Raw genomic sequence first — 13,538 nt, 5'->3', positions numbered from 1 at the left:
ATTTTGTATTATGTTGTTTATTTATTAAAACACTCACTCCCTGAACTTGCTTCCTAACTCTCAGTTACAACATCGTTACAAAGGCATAGATAAAATTTCAACCATCTTAAACATTTCTGGATAAACAAATGGTTAAGGGGTCTTAGAAATACATCGAAACACAATGTTGATGTAAAGATTCCAGCTGTCATGCCCTGGCCATAGAGAGGCTTTTATTCTCTATTTTGGTTAGGCCAGGGTGTGACTAGGGTGAGCATTCTAGTTTCTTTATTTCTGTGTTTTATATTTCTTTGTTTTTTGCCGAGTATGGTTCCCAATCAGAGGCAGCTGTTTATCGTTGTCTCTGATTGGGGATCACATATAAGTTGTCATTCTCCTTTTGGTGTTTGTGGGATCTTGTTTTTTGTTGGCTCTGTGAAGCCTGCAGAACGTGACAATCATTATTCTTTTGTTGTTTTTGTTTGGTGTTCTGAGTAATTTAAAGAATCATGAACACTTACCACGCTGCACCTTGGTCTCCTTCCGATGACAAACACCAGCCAACTAATAAAAACATTTCGTTTTGGAGACATTGATTGCCTTCTCTAAGTTTAAGAAATATTACCTTTTGCCTTGTAATTCCGTTACCGAAATCATAATAGTCACAAACCACAGTTGGGTCACCTGCTACTGTCCTCTCTTTGACTGGCATACTTTTCAGCTCAAAACTGTTTTCTTTCTCTTTCTGTTGTCTGATGGTCAAAGCAAGAGTGTTAAATAGCTAGGTGGCTAGTATTACAGATTAACAACAAAACGTTTTAGATGTATTTATTCAATAGCCACGATCAAATTAAACGCCGTGTGTGTCACTCAACACTTTCTCTCCTCCGCCACGGATGATAATGGCCGTGTCAAAAAAAACATACTAGCGTACTACATACAGTACCAGTCAAACGTTTGGACACACCTACTCATTCAAGGGGTTTACTTTATTTTTCTATTTTCTACATTGTAGAATAATAGTGAAGACATCAAAACTATGAAATAATACATATGGAATCTTCAAAATAGCCACCTTTTGAATTGATGACAGCTTTGCACACTCCTGGCATTCTATCAACGAGCTTCATGAGGAATGCTTTTCCAAAAGTCTTGAAGCAGTTTCCACCTATGCTGAGCACTTGTTGGCTGCTGTTCCTTCACTGTGCGGTCCAACTCATCCCAAACTATCTCAATTGGGTTGAGGTTGGGTGATTGTGGAGGTCAGGTCATCTGATGCAGCACTCCATCACTCCCCTTCTTGGTCAAATAGCCCTTACACAGCCTGGAGGTGTATTTTGGGTCATTGCCCTGTTGAAAAACAAATGATAGTCCCCCTAAGTGCAAACCAGATGGGATGGCATATCTCTGCAGTATGCTGTGGTAGCCATGCTGGTTAAGTGTGCCTTGAAAAATATATCACAGACAGTGTCACCAACAAAGCACCCCCACACCATCACACCTCCTCCTCCATGCTTCATGTTGGGATCTACACATGCAAAGATCATCCGCTCACCTACTCTCAAAGACGACGGTTAGAACCAAAAATCGCAAATTTGGACTCATTAGACCAAAGGACAGATTTCCACTGGTCTAATGTCCATTGCTCGTGTTTCTTGGCCCAAGCATGTCTCTTTTTATTATTGGTGTCCTCTAGTAGTGGTTTCTTTGCAGCAATTCGACCACGGAGTCTCCTCTGAACAGTTAATGTTGAGCTTTGTCTGTTACTTGAACTCTGTGAAACATTTATTTGGGCTGCAATCTGAGGCTGGTAACTCTAATGATCTTATCCTCTGCAGCAGAGGTAACTCTGGGTCTTCCTTTCCTGTGGCGGTCCTCATGAGAGCCAGTTTCATCATAGCGATTGATGGTTTTTGCGACTGCACTTGAAGAAACTTTCAAAGTTCTTGAAATGTTCCGCATTGACTGACCTTCATGTCTTAAAGTAATGATGGACTGTCATTTCTCTTTGCTTATTTGAGCTGTTCTTGACATAATATGGACTTGGTCTTTTACCAAATAGGGCTATCTTCTGTATTCCACCCCTACCTTGTCACAATACAACTGATTGGCTCAAACGCATGAAGGAAAAAATTAATTTCACAAATTTACTTTTAAAACCGTCTGATTCTGGACAACCTCTCCCTTTCTGTCTTTCTCACTCACTTTCAAGTTAATGTCACCTCTCCCAGCTCTTACTGACACCTACCCATGAGCCCCCCCCCCTCATTCCAGTTACTATATACAACATCCTCAACCACTGAGCACCAAACGACACCAGACGTCCACGGACGTTGAAAAGTAGTTGAAATTTGGTCAGTCCACCCTGGCCTTGATGTTAATGTCCACAGACGAACCGGACTGGACCAAGTCTGAACCTATAATAGATGTATGTTTCACAAGTTTGAATAGTACAATACAGTGAGTAGGCACAGTAGAGAATAGTACGATACAATACAGGAGTACAGTACAGTAAAGAAAAGTAGAGTATAGTACAATAGAGTACAGTATATTGTACTCTCATGAAGTTGTAGAAACATCAAGGATGATCAATGGAAACAGGATGCAACTGAGCTCAATTTCAAGTCTCATAGCAAAGGGTCTGAATACTTGCATATAAGGTATTTATGTTTTAAATTTTTAATAAATGTGCAAACATTTCTAAAAAAACTTTTCGCTTTGTTATAATGGACTATTGTGTGTAGATTGCTGAGAAGAAAAAAAATATTTAATCCTTTTAGAATAAGGCTGCAACATAATAAAATGTGGAAAAGGTCAAGGGGTCTGAATACTTTCCGAAGGCTCTGTATATGTGTGATGTAATACATTTATACAACGGGTGGGTAAAAGTACAACAAAAAAATACATTATTCATATAATGATTTACATATACATCATTTTTTAGCCCTTTTTCGTGATATCCAATTGGTAGTTACAGTCTTGTCCCATTGCTGCAACTCACCTATGGAATCGTGAGAGGTGAAGGTTGAGAACTATGCGTCCTCGAAACATGACCCTGCCAAGCCGAACTGCTTCATGACAACCAGCTCGCTTAACCTGGAAGCCAGCCGAACCAATGTGTCGGAGGAAACACCATCCAGCTGGCAACCGAAGTCAGCTTGCAGGCGGGAGAGGTGACCCACCACAAGGAGTCGCTAGAGCGCGATGGGACAAGGAAATCCAGGCCGGCCAAACGCTGGGCCAATTGTGCGCTGCCTTAAAAATGTTATTTTGATGAATTTATTCATACTATTTCATAGTCCCGACACAAATCTAGGTTTGCTACCCAAGCCGGCTGGTTGTTCGTTCTATCGGTTCGGTTGCCAGAGTCATGACCCAGTCGTTAAGTCTTTGTTCTGCATCTATGGACTCGGCCCAGTCGTTCTATTACCATACTGGCAATGTTGTTATCCCTTGCTTGCTAGTTAGCCAACTACGGCTAACTTAAAGTCACGTCTAACAGTGCAGTCAGAATAACAACAAAATAGCTGCATATACATTTGTTTAAGCTGTTTTCTAGTGACAATTTGATGCATTTTGATACATCCATAACAATGAGCTAATGATACGCGATTTCACCTGGCATAGAAAATGTGTTCTCTCATCAGGACACTTGTTCGGAGGAGCTAGCCAACAACACAGCTAGCACAATCACTTAAAACGGAAGCTGGAAAGACTGCAAACTAGCTGCACTTTGTTTTGTTTTACCTGTTTTCTATTGACATTTCTTTGTAAATATCCATAAAAATTATGCTGGTTCATAATTTCGACAGGCTGAGAAAAGTTGCCTGTGTGTCTGTCTCATTACAACTCCCACCCTTACATTTTCCCAATACTATGGGAAAGCTGGAGATCGAATTTCAATACTGAAACAATGTTGCAAATGTCAGAGAGACAAATCTTTATACAAATCTCTGCTATTGAAAACCAATTGCTAGTCTAAAAGAAATGGAAGATAATGTCTAGATGCTTTTAACAGTGGATATCAACTTTATAAATTGTCTGACTGGGCTGATGAGACAGTGGATTTCACAGTGAAATGGAACAGAGTAATAGGCATTTCAAAGTCATAGCTTTAGCCAGTGGTAACTTGTGGAATAGACACTGTCTGGAATGCGTTTTAACAAATCAGTGTCAAGGATTAGAGCCACCCGTTGTATAAATGTATTACATCACACATATACAGTGCCTTCGGAAAGTATTCAGACCCCTTGACTTTTTCCACCTTTTGTTACGTTACAGCCTTATTCTAAAATGATTGATTTTCTCCCCCAGCAATCTACACACAATACCCCATAATGACAAAGAGAAAACAGGTTTTTAAGAAACGTTTGCACATTTACTAAAAATAAAAAAATATAAGTATTCAGACTCTTTCCTATGAGACTCGAAATTGAGCTCAGGTGCATCCTGTTTCCATTGATCATCCAGATGTTTCTACAACTTGATGGTAAATTTACCACCTGTGGTAAATTAAATTGATTGGACATGTGGAAAGGCACACACCTGTCTATATAAGGTCCAACAGTTGATAGTGCACGTCAGAGCAAAAACCAAGCCATGAGGTCGAAGGAATTGTCCGTAGAGCTCCGAGACAGGATTGTGCCGGGCACAAGTGTACCAAAACATTTCTGCAGCATTGAAGGTCCCCAAGAACACAGTGGCCTCCACGATTCTTAAATGGAAGAACCACCAAGACTCTTCATAAAGCTGGCCACCCAACCAAACTGAGCAATCGGAGGAGAAGAGCCTTGGTCAGGGAGGTGACCAAGAACGCGATGGTCACTCTGCCAGAGCTCCAGAGATCCTCTGTGGAGATGGGAGAACCTACCAGAAGGACAATCATCTCTGCAGCACTCCACCAATCAGGCCTTTATGGTAGAGTGGCCGGACGAAAGCTACTCCTCAGTAAAAGGTACATGACAGCCTGCTTGGAGTTGGCCAAAAGGCACATAAAGGACTTTCAGACCATAAGAAACAAGATTCTCTGGTCTGATGAAACCAAGATTGAACTTTTTGGCCTGAATGCCAAGCGTCACGTCTGGAGGAAACATGGCACCATGTTTTTCAGAGGCAGGGACTGGGAGACTAGTCAAGATCAAGGCAAAGATGAACGGAGCAAAGTACATAGAGATCCTTGATGAACACCTCAGGACCTCAGACTGGGGAAAAGGTTCACCTTCCAACAGGACAACGACCCTAAGCACACAGCCAAGACAATGCAGGAATGGCTCCGGTTCAAGTCTCTGAATGTCCTTGAGTGGCCCAGCAAGAGCCCGGACTTGAACGGGATCTCTGGGAGAGACCTGAAAATAGCTGTGCAGAGATGCTTTTAATCAAATTTGATCAGTTTTAGAATAAGGCTGTAACATAACAAAATGTGGAAAAAGTCAAGGGGCCGTAATACTTTCCAAATTCACTGTATTGTGTATGTAATGCATTGAATATGGATTGCGATGGCATGTGACAGCTAATCCATAAGTAGTGGTAGGAGTGATATAATTACCAGATCCATTCATGTTTAGGCAAGTAGTATCCCAAATGTGATATTGTGATTCAAATATCTATGTAGTTAAATGTAGTTAAATAACCAGTACAGTAAGATATAAACTTGTCATCTTTTTTAACAATGATCTCTTCCCATTCCCTTCCCAGGAGTAACCTTGTAGAAGGTATCGACAATCAGTACATCAAGAGTTGTGTGTATGACCCGACAACGTCCCCACTGTGTCCCATTTTCAGACTGAGTGACTTGGTACAGCTGTCTGGCTTCAACTTCGCCACCATAGCCAAAGTGGTGAGCAATAATAATATACTATTTATGAGTGAAGCAGGTTTACAAGCACCTGTCAATCCATGGGTTGGCTGTGTGTTCGGTGTTGGTGATCATAGTGTTGGTGTTTATTGTTGAGTCATTGATCGATGGTGGTGTTATTGATAACGAGGTATGCTCTGACGAAGGTCATTACCGAGGGAAAGATGAGTAAAAAACACAGAAATTGCTTCTGATTTAAGTGTCTGGAGACTCCTTTTTCACTTAGGTGTTATTGGTACCTCCATTGATTGGCAATGTTGATGGCATAGTATTGTGTGTTGTTTGGGGTTAGTTGTACCCTCATTGACTGGATGTATTGTACTGATTGTTATGTGACAGGGCGGGGCGATTGGTATCGTCATTGACTGGACCTGTAACCTGGACTATGACCAGTCAGAGTGTAAACCGGTCTACACCTTCCACGGTCTCTATGGAAATCCCAATGAGACAGACATGGCTAGAGCGTCTGTTGGATACAACTTCCGGTAAATAAAACATCTGCCATGTGTGTCCTGTGTGGTCTTGCGGTTAGTGCTGCAGACTCTGGTACAACTTTATCCCATATTCGGTGTGGGTTTGAATCTGACTCACTGCCTTTCTGACTCGCAATCTTGCCTGCATTTCCAGTCTCATCTTCACAGTCCTAGCTCAATAAATCAGAAAAAAACAAACATCTGCAACAACAGTGAAGTATTTATTAACCTTTCTGTTAAGGGCCCCTTTCTTATTGTAAATCGAAAAGCCTGTTCTGAATTTTGAATAAGTGAAAGAAAAACACTTAGAAAGGGGTCTTATTAGCCATGTGACTAAGAAGAGTATGCTGTATACGACTGTATACGACTGTATTCATTATACAGAGTACTCTTAGTTGCATGGCTTAGGTAATGTAAAAGGCAGAAGAGAGAGAAATACAGATCTGATTAAAGCACTAGCCTAGAGGCTGCTCAAATGTTTACATTTTGTGCTTTAGGTATGCAAAGTATTATATGGAGGACAAACAGGAAAAAAGAACACTTCTGAAAGTGTTTGGGATTCGATTTGACATCATTGTTCGTTCAGTGGTAAGTTCATGAAGTTCATGGTTGCGATCCTTGTAATGTTCCAGCCAGTGTTTCTGAATTCCTCCCTTGCAACGGTAGATGAAAACGATGAAGATTGTTAATCGTATTGTTATTTCCCAGGCCAGAAAATTTGATATCATCCCAACACTAACAGCTATAGGGTCTGGCGTTGGAATCTTTGGAGTGGTGAGTCTTGCAATACTACACATCCTATCTGGTATTTCAAAGCATACAGAATCTCAAGTAGCCTACAGTATCTCTTAAGCAGCTTGCATAGTGTAGACTAAACAAACAGCTTTAACTACTCAGTCGTGTGACAGCGGTAGTTATGAACACATAGTTAAATGTCCACTGAGTGCACAAAAGATTAGGAACGCCTTCCTATTATTGAGTTGTATCCCCTTTTGCCCTCAGAACAGCCTCAATTTGTCTTGCCCATTCGCCCTCTGAATGGCACACATACACAATCCATGTCTCACTTGTCTCAAGGCTTGAAAATGATTCTTTAACCTGTCTCCTCCCCTTCATCTACACTGATTGAAGTGGATTTAACAGGTGACATCAATAAGGGATCATAGCTTTCACCTGGATTCACCTGGTCAGTGTATATTATTTCTTTGTTTATGATGCTAATAATCAAGTTGTGTTTCCGAAGGCGACTGTAGTATGCGATCTGATCCTTCTGTATCTACTACCAAAGAGGGAGTTCTACAACAACATGAAATTCAAGGTCACAGAAACAGTAGAGCAGGTGAGTTTGAGTTTCTAACTTTTTTGTAGCGTTGATCCTCAGTCATTCAGTTTAAACAAAAAAATGGGAGCATAGAGGCATTCTAGAAATAGTTGTACAGAAAACTAGGCAGACAGACCCTCAACAATACACATAGTAATTTACCCAGCAGTTCATGTGTTTTCTCTAAGAAATACATGGTGTAATTGTCTCCTTCTTTGGGGAAGGCTATTAGGTCCCACTTTATTTGCATAGTCCCTAAGAGAGGATATCTACATGCTCAAACTATCAGCAAACTATGGGAGAATCTCAATTGGATTGGCTCGATTACCTGCATCCTTTCTTCATTGGAGAGAAAACATGGAAACAAATGCACGTGTATAAAATTTGGCTCTCCTTCTCCACTAGCGTGTCATCAGGCAAATAACAATTAAAGAGGATAAATCATTCTTGAATTGTGGTGGGAAGATGTGGGAAGATGCATGGCTTCCCACGCTGCTGACAACTCTTTTTTTCTGCTCATACAGGAGTAATAAATGCCTTGCACACTAATTTTGTGAAAACAAAACAATTCAGATTTATCAGGGTGTGCTGCAGCACCCTCGGCACCCCTACTTCCGCGGCTATGCATTGGTGTTACTTTAACGGGAAGATTTAAATAAATACAAAACAAAAAAATTAAGTTCATTTTGCCAAAATGGCAAAATGCCACCGCAATTCAAGAACGGCCAATGTGTATGCAATTGTAACGGTTTTCTAGGTGTGGTGAAGGAGAGTCGGACCAAAATGCAGCGTGTAGATTGCGATCCATGTTTAATCAAACAAACGTAACACGAATCAATACAATACACTACAAAACAAAGAACGTAACGAAAACCGAAACAGCTTATACTTGTGTAAATAAAGAAAGAAATAGGAACAACACTAAGGACAATCACCCACGACAAACTCAAAGAATATGGCTGCCTAAATATGGTTCCCAATCAGAGACAACGATAATCACCTGCCTCTGATTGAGAACCACTCCAGACAGCCATAGACTTTGCTAGATAACCCCACTAGCTACAATCCCAAATACATACACACCAAAACCCCAAGACAAAACACACCACAATACAAAAACTCCATGCCACACCCTGGCCTGACCCAATACATGAAGAAAAACACAAAATACTTAGACCAGGGCGTGACAGCAATGAGTTGTGCTAGACATTCTATAGATAAACGATAAGTAGCGTATCGTTTTTAAATGTGGGCATGCTTTTTTCCTCAGAGAAAATAACAGCTGATTCAAAGTGGGTGCGGCGGATTTCAAAACTATTCCGTGGTAGAAGGGGAGCATTTGAGAATCTCCCTGTCAACTGCAACGCTGTTAATATGCAACAGCTTGGATGTGGACATGGGATTAAAGGCGCTGTATGACCAATCCCAAATCGGTTTGGTTGTACAGCAGTTACGGTGATACAGTGTCTGCAGAAGTTAGGGCATTCATACTTATTGTGCTTTGCGGAGAAGAGTAGAGCTGTTGTGAAGAAGGTTGTCAAGGAAGTGAGTTTGTGTTTATACAGGACCTCTCGCCCCCATCTACCGTCAACCATTCATGTCAATACGGAGCTACATCGATCCCTCCGCATTGTAACAGCTTTTGGGAGGTGCACAGCGATACTGTGCGGAGCTCGATTTGGCCTCCACAAGCCTCCAGAGGCTCTGTAATTGCGTCACACCCTCCGTACAGCGCCTCCGGATCGCATTGGCGTTCAGGGTTAGGGTTGAGTTGGATATGGAAATGAATCTAAGGTTGGAGTTAGGATGAGTGGATAGTTACTTGAATAGTTTGTTGACAAGTGAACATCTATAAAGCATCTATTGGGGACTATTCAAACAACGTGTTTATTTCCATCCCAGCTTTAAGTAACAGCATGCGTGTGGACAGATTCAAAGTCCTACTGCCATTCTGTAGTTAAAGTCTAAAGAAGCTGTCCCTAGATAGATATCCCTTCAGATGGTTACCAGGCAACACTGACAGACGATGTTCTGTTCTGACAGAAGTAGAGAAAACGGAGGGCAGATCTTAACCTGCTGTCCTCCTCTCTTGCTACTACTCCTACTCAGCTATTCTCTTTAAAGAGGCTAAATGAGATGGGAAGACGGTTGGTTTTTTATTTGCAGTGCGACAACCTGAGGCTGGGTATAAACACGTTCATCTATTACATCCCCGACGTCTATGCAGGACCACAAGTCTCAGCCAATATAATCCTACAACATAAAGTGAGTGCATGTAGTGAAAAGTAAAGTGTGCTTTGTCTTGGGGCAAGGTTGCTGGTGCATGCTGTGTTCTAACCCTGATCAATTGAGGGTTTTTGAGGGATTTTAGGTTATTTCATGATCTTTTCACTGTTTTAATTTCCATTCATTGCTATATTTTATGTTGTGTTTTGCCTAATATATGTGTAACTACTGTATATGTATGCTGCTTTCTTGGCCAGGGTTTACTTGAAAAAGAGACTTAAATCTCAATGTGACTTCTCTGGTTAAAAAAAACCCTGTTGAAAATGGAATATTATTTACTAAGTAAATATTTTTTAAATACACTGCTCAAAAAAATAAAGGGAACACTTAAACAACACAATGTAACTCCAAGTCAATCACACTTCTGTGAAATCACTTAGGAAGCAACATTTCACATGCTGTTGTGCAAATGGGATAGACAACAGGTGGAAATTATAGGCAATTAGCAAGACACCCCCAATAAAGGAGTGGTTCTGCAGGTGATAACCACAGACCACTTCTCAGTTCCTATGCTTCCTGGCTGATGTTTTGGTCACTTTTGAATGCTGGCGGTGCTTTCACTCCAGTGGTAGCATGAGACGGAGTCTACAACCCACACAAGTGGCTCAGGTAGTGCAGCTCATCCAGGATGGCACATCAATGCGAGTTGTGGCAAGAAGGTTTGCTGTGTCTGTCAGCGTAGTGTCCAGAGCATGGAGGCGCTACCAGGAGACAGGCCAGTACATCAGGAGACGTGGAGGAGGCCGTAGGAGGGCAACAACCCTGCAGCAGGACCGCTACCTCCGCCTTTGTGAAAGGAGGAGCAGGAGGGGCACTGCCAGAGCCCTGCAAAATGACCTCCAGCAGGCCACAAATGTGCATGTCTGCTCAAACGGTCAGAAACAGACTCCATGAGGGTGGTATGAGGGCCCGACGTCCACAGGTGGGGGTTGTGATTACAGCCCAACACCGTGCAGGACGTTTGGCATTTGCCAGAGAACACCAAGATTGGCAAATTCGCCACTGGCGCCCTGTGCTCTTCACAGATGAAAGCAGGTTCACACTGAGCACGTGACAGAGTCTGGAGACGCCGTGGAGAACGTTCTGCTGCCTGCAACATCCTCCAGCATGACCGGTTTGGCGGTGGGTCAGTCATGGTGTGGGGTGGCATTTCTTTGGGGGGCCGCAAAGCCCTCCATGTGCTCGCCAGAGGTAGCCTGACTGCCATTAGGTACCGAGATGAGATCCTCAGACCCCTTGTGAGACCATATGCTGGTGCATTTGGCCCTGGTTTCCTCCTAATGCAAGACAATGCTAGACCTCATGTGGCCTCATTGCGACCTATTTTAAGGACATTACATCAAAGTTGGATCAGCCTGTAGTGTGGTTTTCCACTTGAATTTTGAGTGTGACTCCAAATCCAGACCTCCATGGATTGATACATTTGATTTCCATTGATACTTTTTGTGTGATTTTGTTGTCAGCAAATTCAACTATGTAAAGAAAAAAGTATTTAATAAGAATATTTCATTCATTCAGATCTAGGATGTGTTATTTTAGTGTTCCCTTTATTTTTTGAGCAGTGTATATCTTACATGCTTTGTTTGGTTTCTCTTGAGAGTTTTAGGTTTAAAACAAGGGACACAGGAACTAGTCAGATACAAATGGATCCTTCTAAGTCTGAGTCTGTCTTTCAGGAACCTTTAGATGAGTTCTCGTCAGAAAAATAAGTATCCAAGGTAAGCACATTGTGTTTGTGTGTGTGTGTGTGCGTGTGTACGCGCGTGCACATGCATGCGTGTTTGTGTGCACCATTTTGATCACCTTAAACTGTAAAAGTTGGTTAAAGTGAGTGAAAGACCAAAAGATATTGTGCTGTAGCATATAATTGACGTCTTCTTGGCCACACAGAAACATTCAGATGAGGTGCTAGTGCATCAGTGACTTACTGCAATCAATCTGAGGTTTGTGTTGACTGGTGTGGGTCCTCTGGTTTCTGTTGGAATACTTTAAAAAAATCCCTTCTCCTTTCCTCCCTTTCTTAAAGGAATAATCCACTCATTAGTCCACTGTTGCAAACATTTTTGGGACGATTTCATGTCAGCAGCGACGCTTTCAAGCTGTAGCACTTTTACGATGCGTGTAGCACTGCCACATCATCATGATGATACGTTTTGCACTATGTAATGCATTTTGCTTGTGGTAGTGCTATACTTTGCTTTTTGAAAGTAATTTATCTTGAAAACTGACATGCTAAACATTTTGGGACTGTATTAACAGTTCACTGGGCACAAACTGGTTGAATCAATGTTGTTTCAACATCATTTGTCAACGTATTATGACGTGGAATGTACATGGAAAATACATTGGAAAAAAGTAATAAACTATTGTTGCGTAGTGCCTAAGAACAGCCCTTAGCCGTGGTATATTGGCCATCTACTATACCCCTTTGGGTCTTATTGCTTAAATATAGCATTCGCAAAGTCATCAACAGCTATTGTTTCAATTTCCTCCAGAGTTCAACTAAAAATAGGCCTAGGGTTTAAAGCTCAAGTTTCAAGTTGAATGATATATAGTGTATAGTTCCATATGTGCCACTGAATTAGTCTGACTTTAATTCCAGTGTGTCTAGAGGACTTCAAAACATTTAACATCTGACACAATTCTTTCCTTATGTGCACACTCTAATCTATGCCCCCTGTGACATAGGCCTATTGAACTGCACAGTGGGCTAAATGGCCTGTTTTTAAAGTCCCATTTGAACATGGCCATGTTTTCTGTTCCTCTCCTACAGGAGTGATCCTAAAAAGGGCAGATTCATGACTCTTGGGCTCCAGACAGCAGAAACAGGGGGATCCGGCTCCAACTCTGGAGAACACAGACTCCAGGCTGTACTGCCATGCAAAGGACACTTGGACAGGAAAATACAGTCACAAACAACATTCTTCTCTCTTCAGCTCAATTATTCAACTGCTAATTATTTATACCTTCAAATCTTGGCAACAGACCTCAAATGATGCTATCTGTTTAGGAGATAAACCGAGATAAATACAGGATATTATTCTTTCAGAGACAGAAGCAGCCGCCCTCCTTTGTTCACCTCATAATAAGAATAAGAATACCCTAACCCTAAAAGTACTGTTCTCTCAACATTGCAGAATTAGCACGGAGTATTAGTTGAGTGTTGGTTCATTACCTCAACGCTCCATGGTTTATAACACATTTTTAGCACCCCTTCTACTTTATGGGAGAACCACGGATTTCCAACTTGATATGACCATTATAAACACAGTTCCATAACATGTTTATAACACGGTTATAACAGCCCACCACCCATTTCCAACCTCTTCCATCGGCACAGAGCCCTCAATGTTGTCTTCGAGAGACGACACTAGAATGACTACTGGTGGGTTACTCCACTTTGAAAGACACAGAAATAATTATGTATTTTAGGTTAAATCTTTCTCATTTACAGTTTGCGATTGCCATGTGAATTCAATAAACCATGTTCTGAGTTTAGGTTTTATCCTTGTATACCCTTTTACAGGTTACTTACAAAATACAAAATTATTCAAAAATGATTATAATAATTTGTCTTTTATTGTGTGTCTAGGTGTACAAAAAGCATGCAAAAATAGCTTCTGTA

General features: G+C 41.4%; 1 protein-coding gene across 4 annotated transcripts in view; it reads left to right on the top strand.

Annotated features, from left to right (window-relative positions):
• The window catches only part of LOC109893026 (P2X purinoceptor 1), a 40,325-nt gene extending 26,852 nt beyond the window's left edge, over positions 1–13,473 (top strand). Inside the window, exons 7-15 of one of the 4 annotated variants that reach the window (XR_002255707.2) lie at positions 5,674–5,815; positions 6,173–6,318; positions 6,804–6,894; positions 7,015–7,080; positions 7,550–7,645; positions 9,794–9,892; positions 11,590–11,631; positions 11,804–11,856; positions 12,687–13,473. Coding sequence is in view for 2 of the 4 variants with exons in the window: in XM_020486018.2 (XP_020341607.1) it covers positions 5,674–5,815; positions 6,173–6,318; positions 6,804–6,894; positions 7,015–7,080; positions 7,550–7,645; positions 9,794–9,892; positions 11,590–11,622 (673 nt within the window). In the remaining 2 variants the exon portion in view is untranslated. The remainder of the gene's footprint in view (positions 1–5,673; positions 5,816–6,172; positions 6,319–6,803; positions 6,895–7,014; positions 7,081–7,549; positions 7,646–9,793; positions 9,893–11,589; positions 11,632–11,803; positions 11,857–12,686) is intronic. The other 3 variants (XR_002255708.2, XM_020486018.2, XM_020486019.2) reach the window with 3 other exon arrangements.
• Positions 13,474–13,538: the final 65 nt, after the last annotated feature.

This window comes from Oncorhynchus kisutch, linkage group LG6, assembly GCF_002021735.2.
Source record: "Oncorhynchus kisutch isolate 150728-3 linkage group LG6, Okis_V2, whole genome shotgun sequence".
NCBI lineage: Eukaryota > Metazoa > Chordata > Actinopteri > Salmoniformes > Salmonidae > Oncorhynchus > Oncorhynchus kisutch.
The sequence above is the reverse complement of the archived record's forward strand: the minus strand, read 5'-3'. Positions and strand labels throughout refer to the sequence as shown.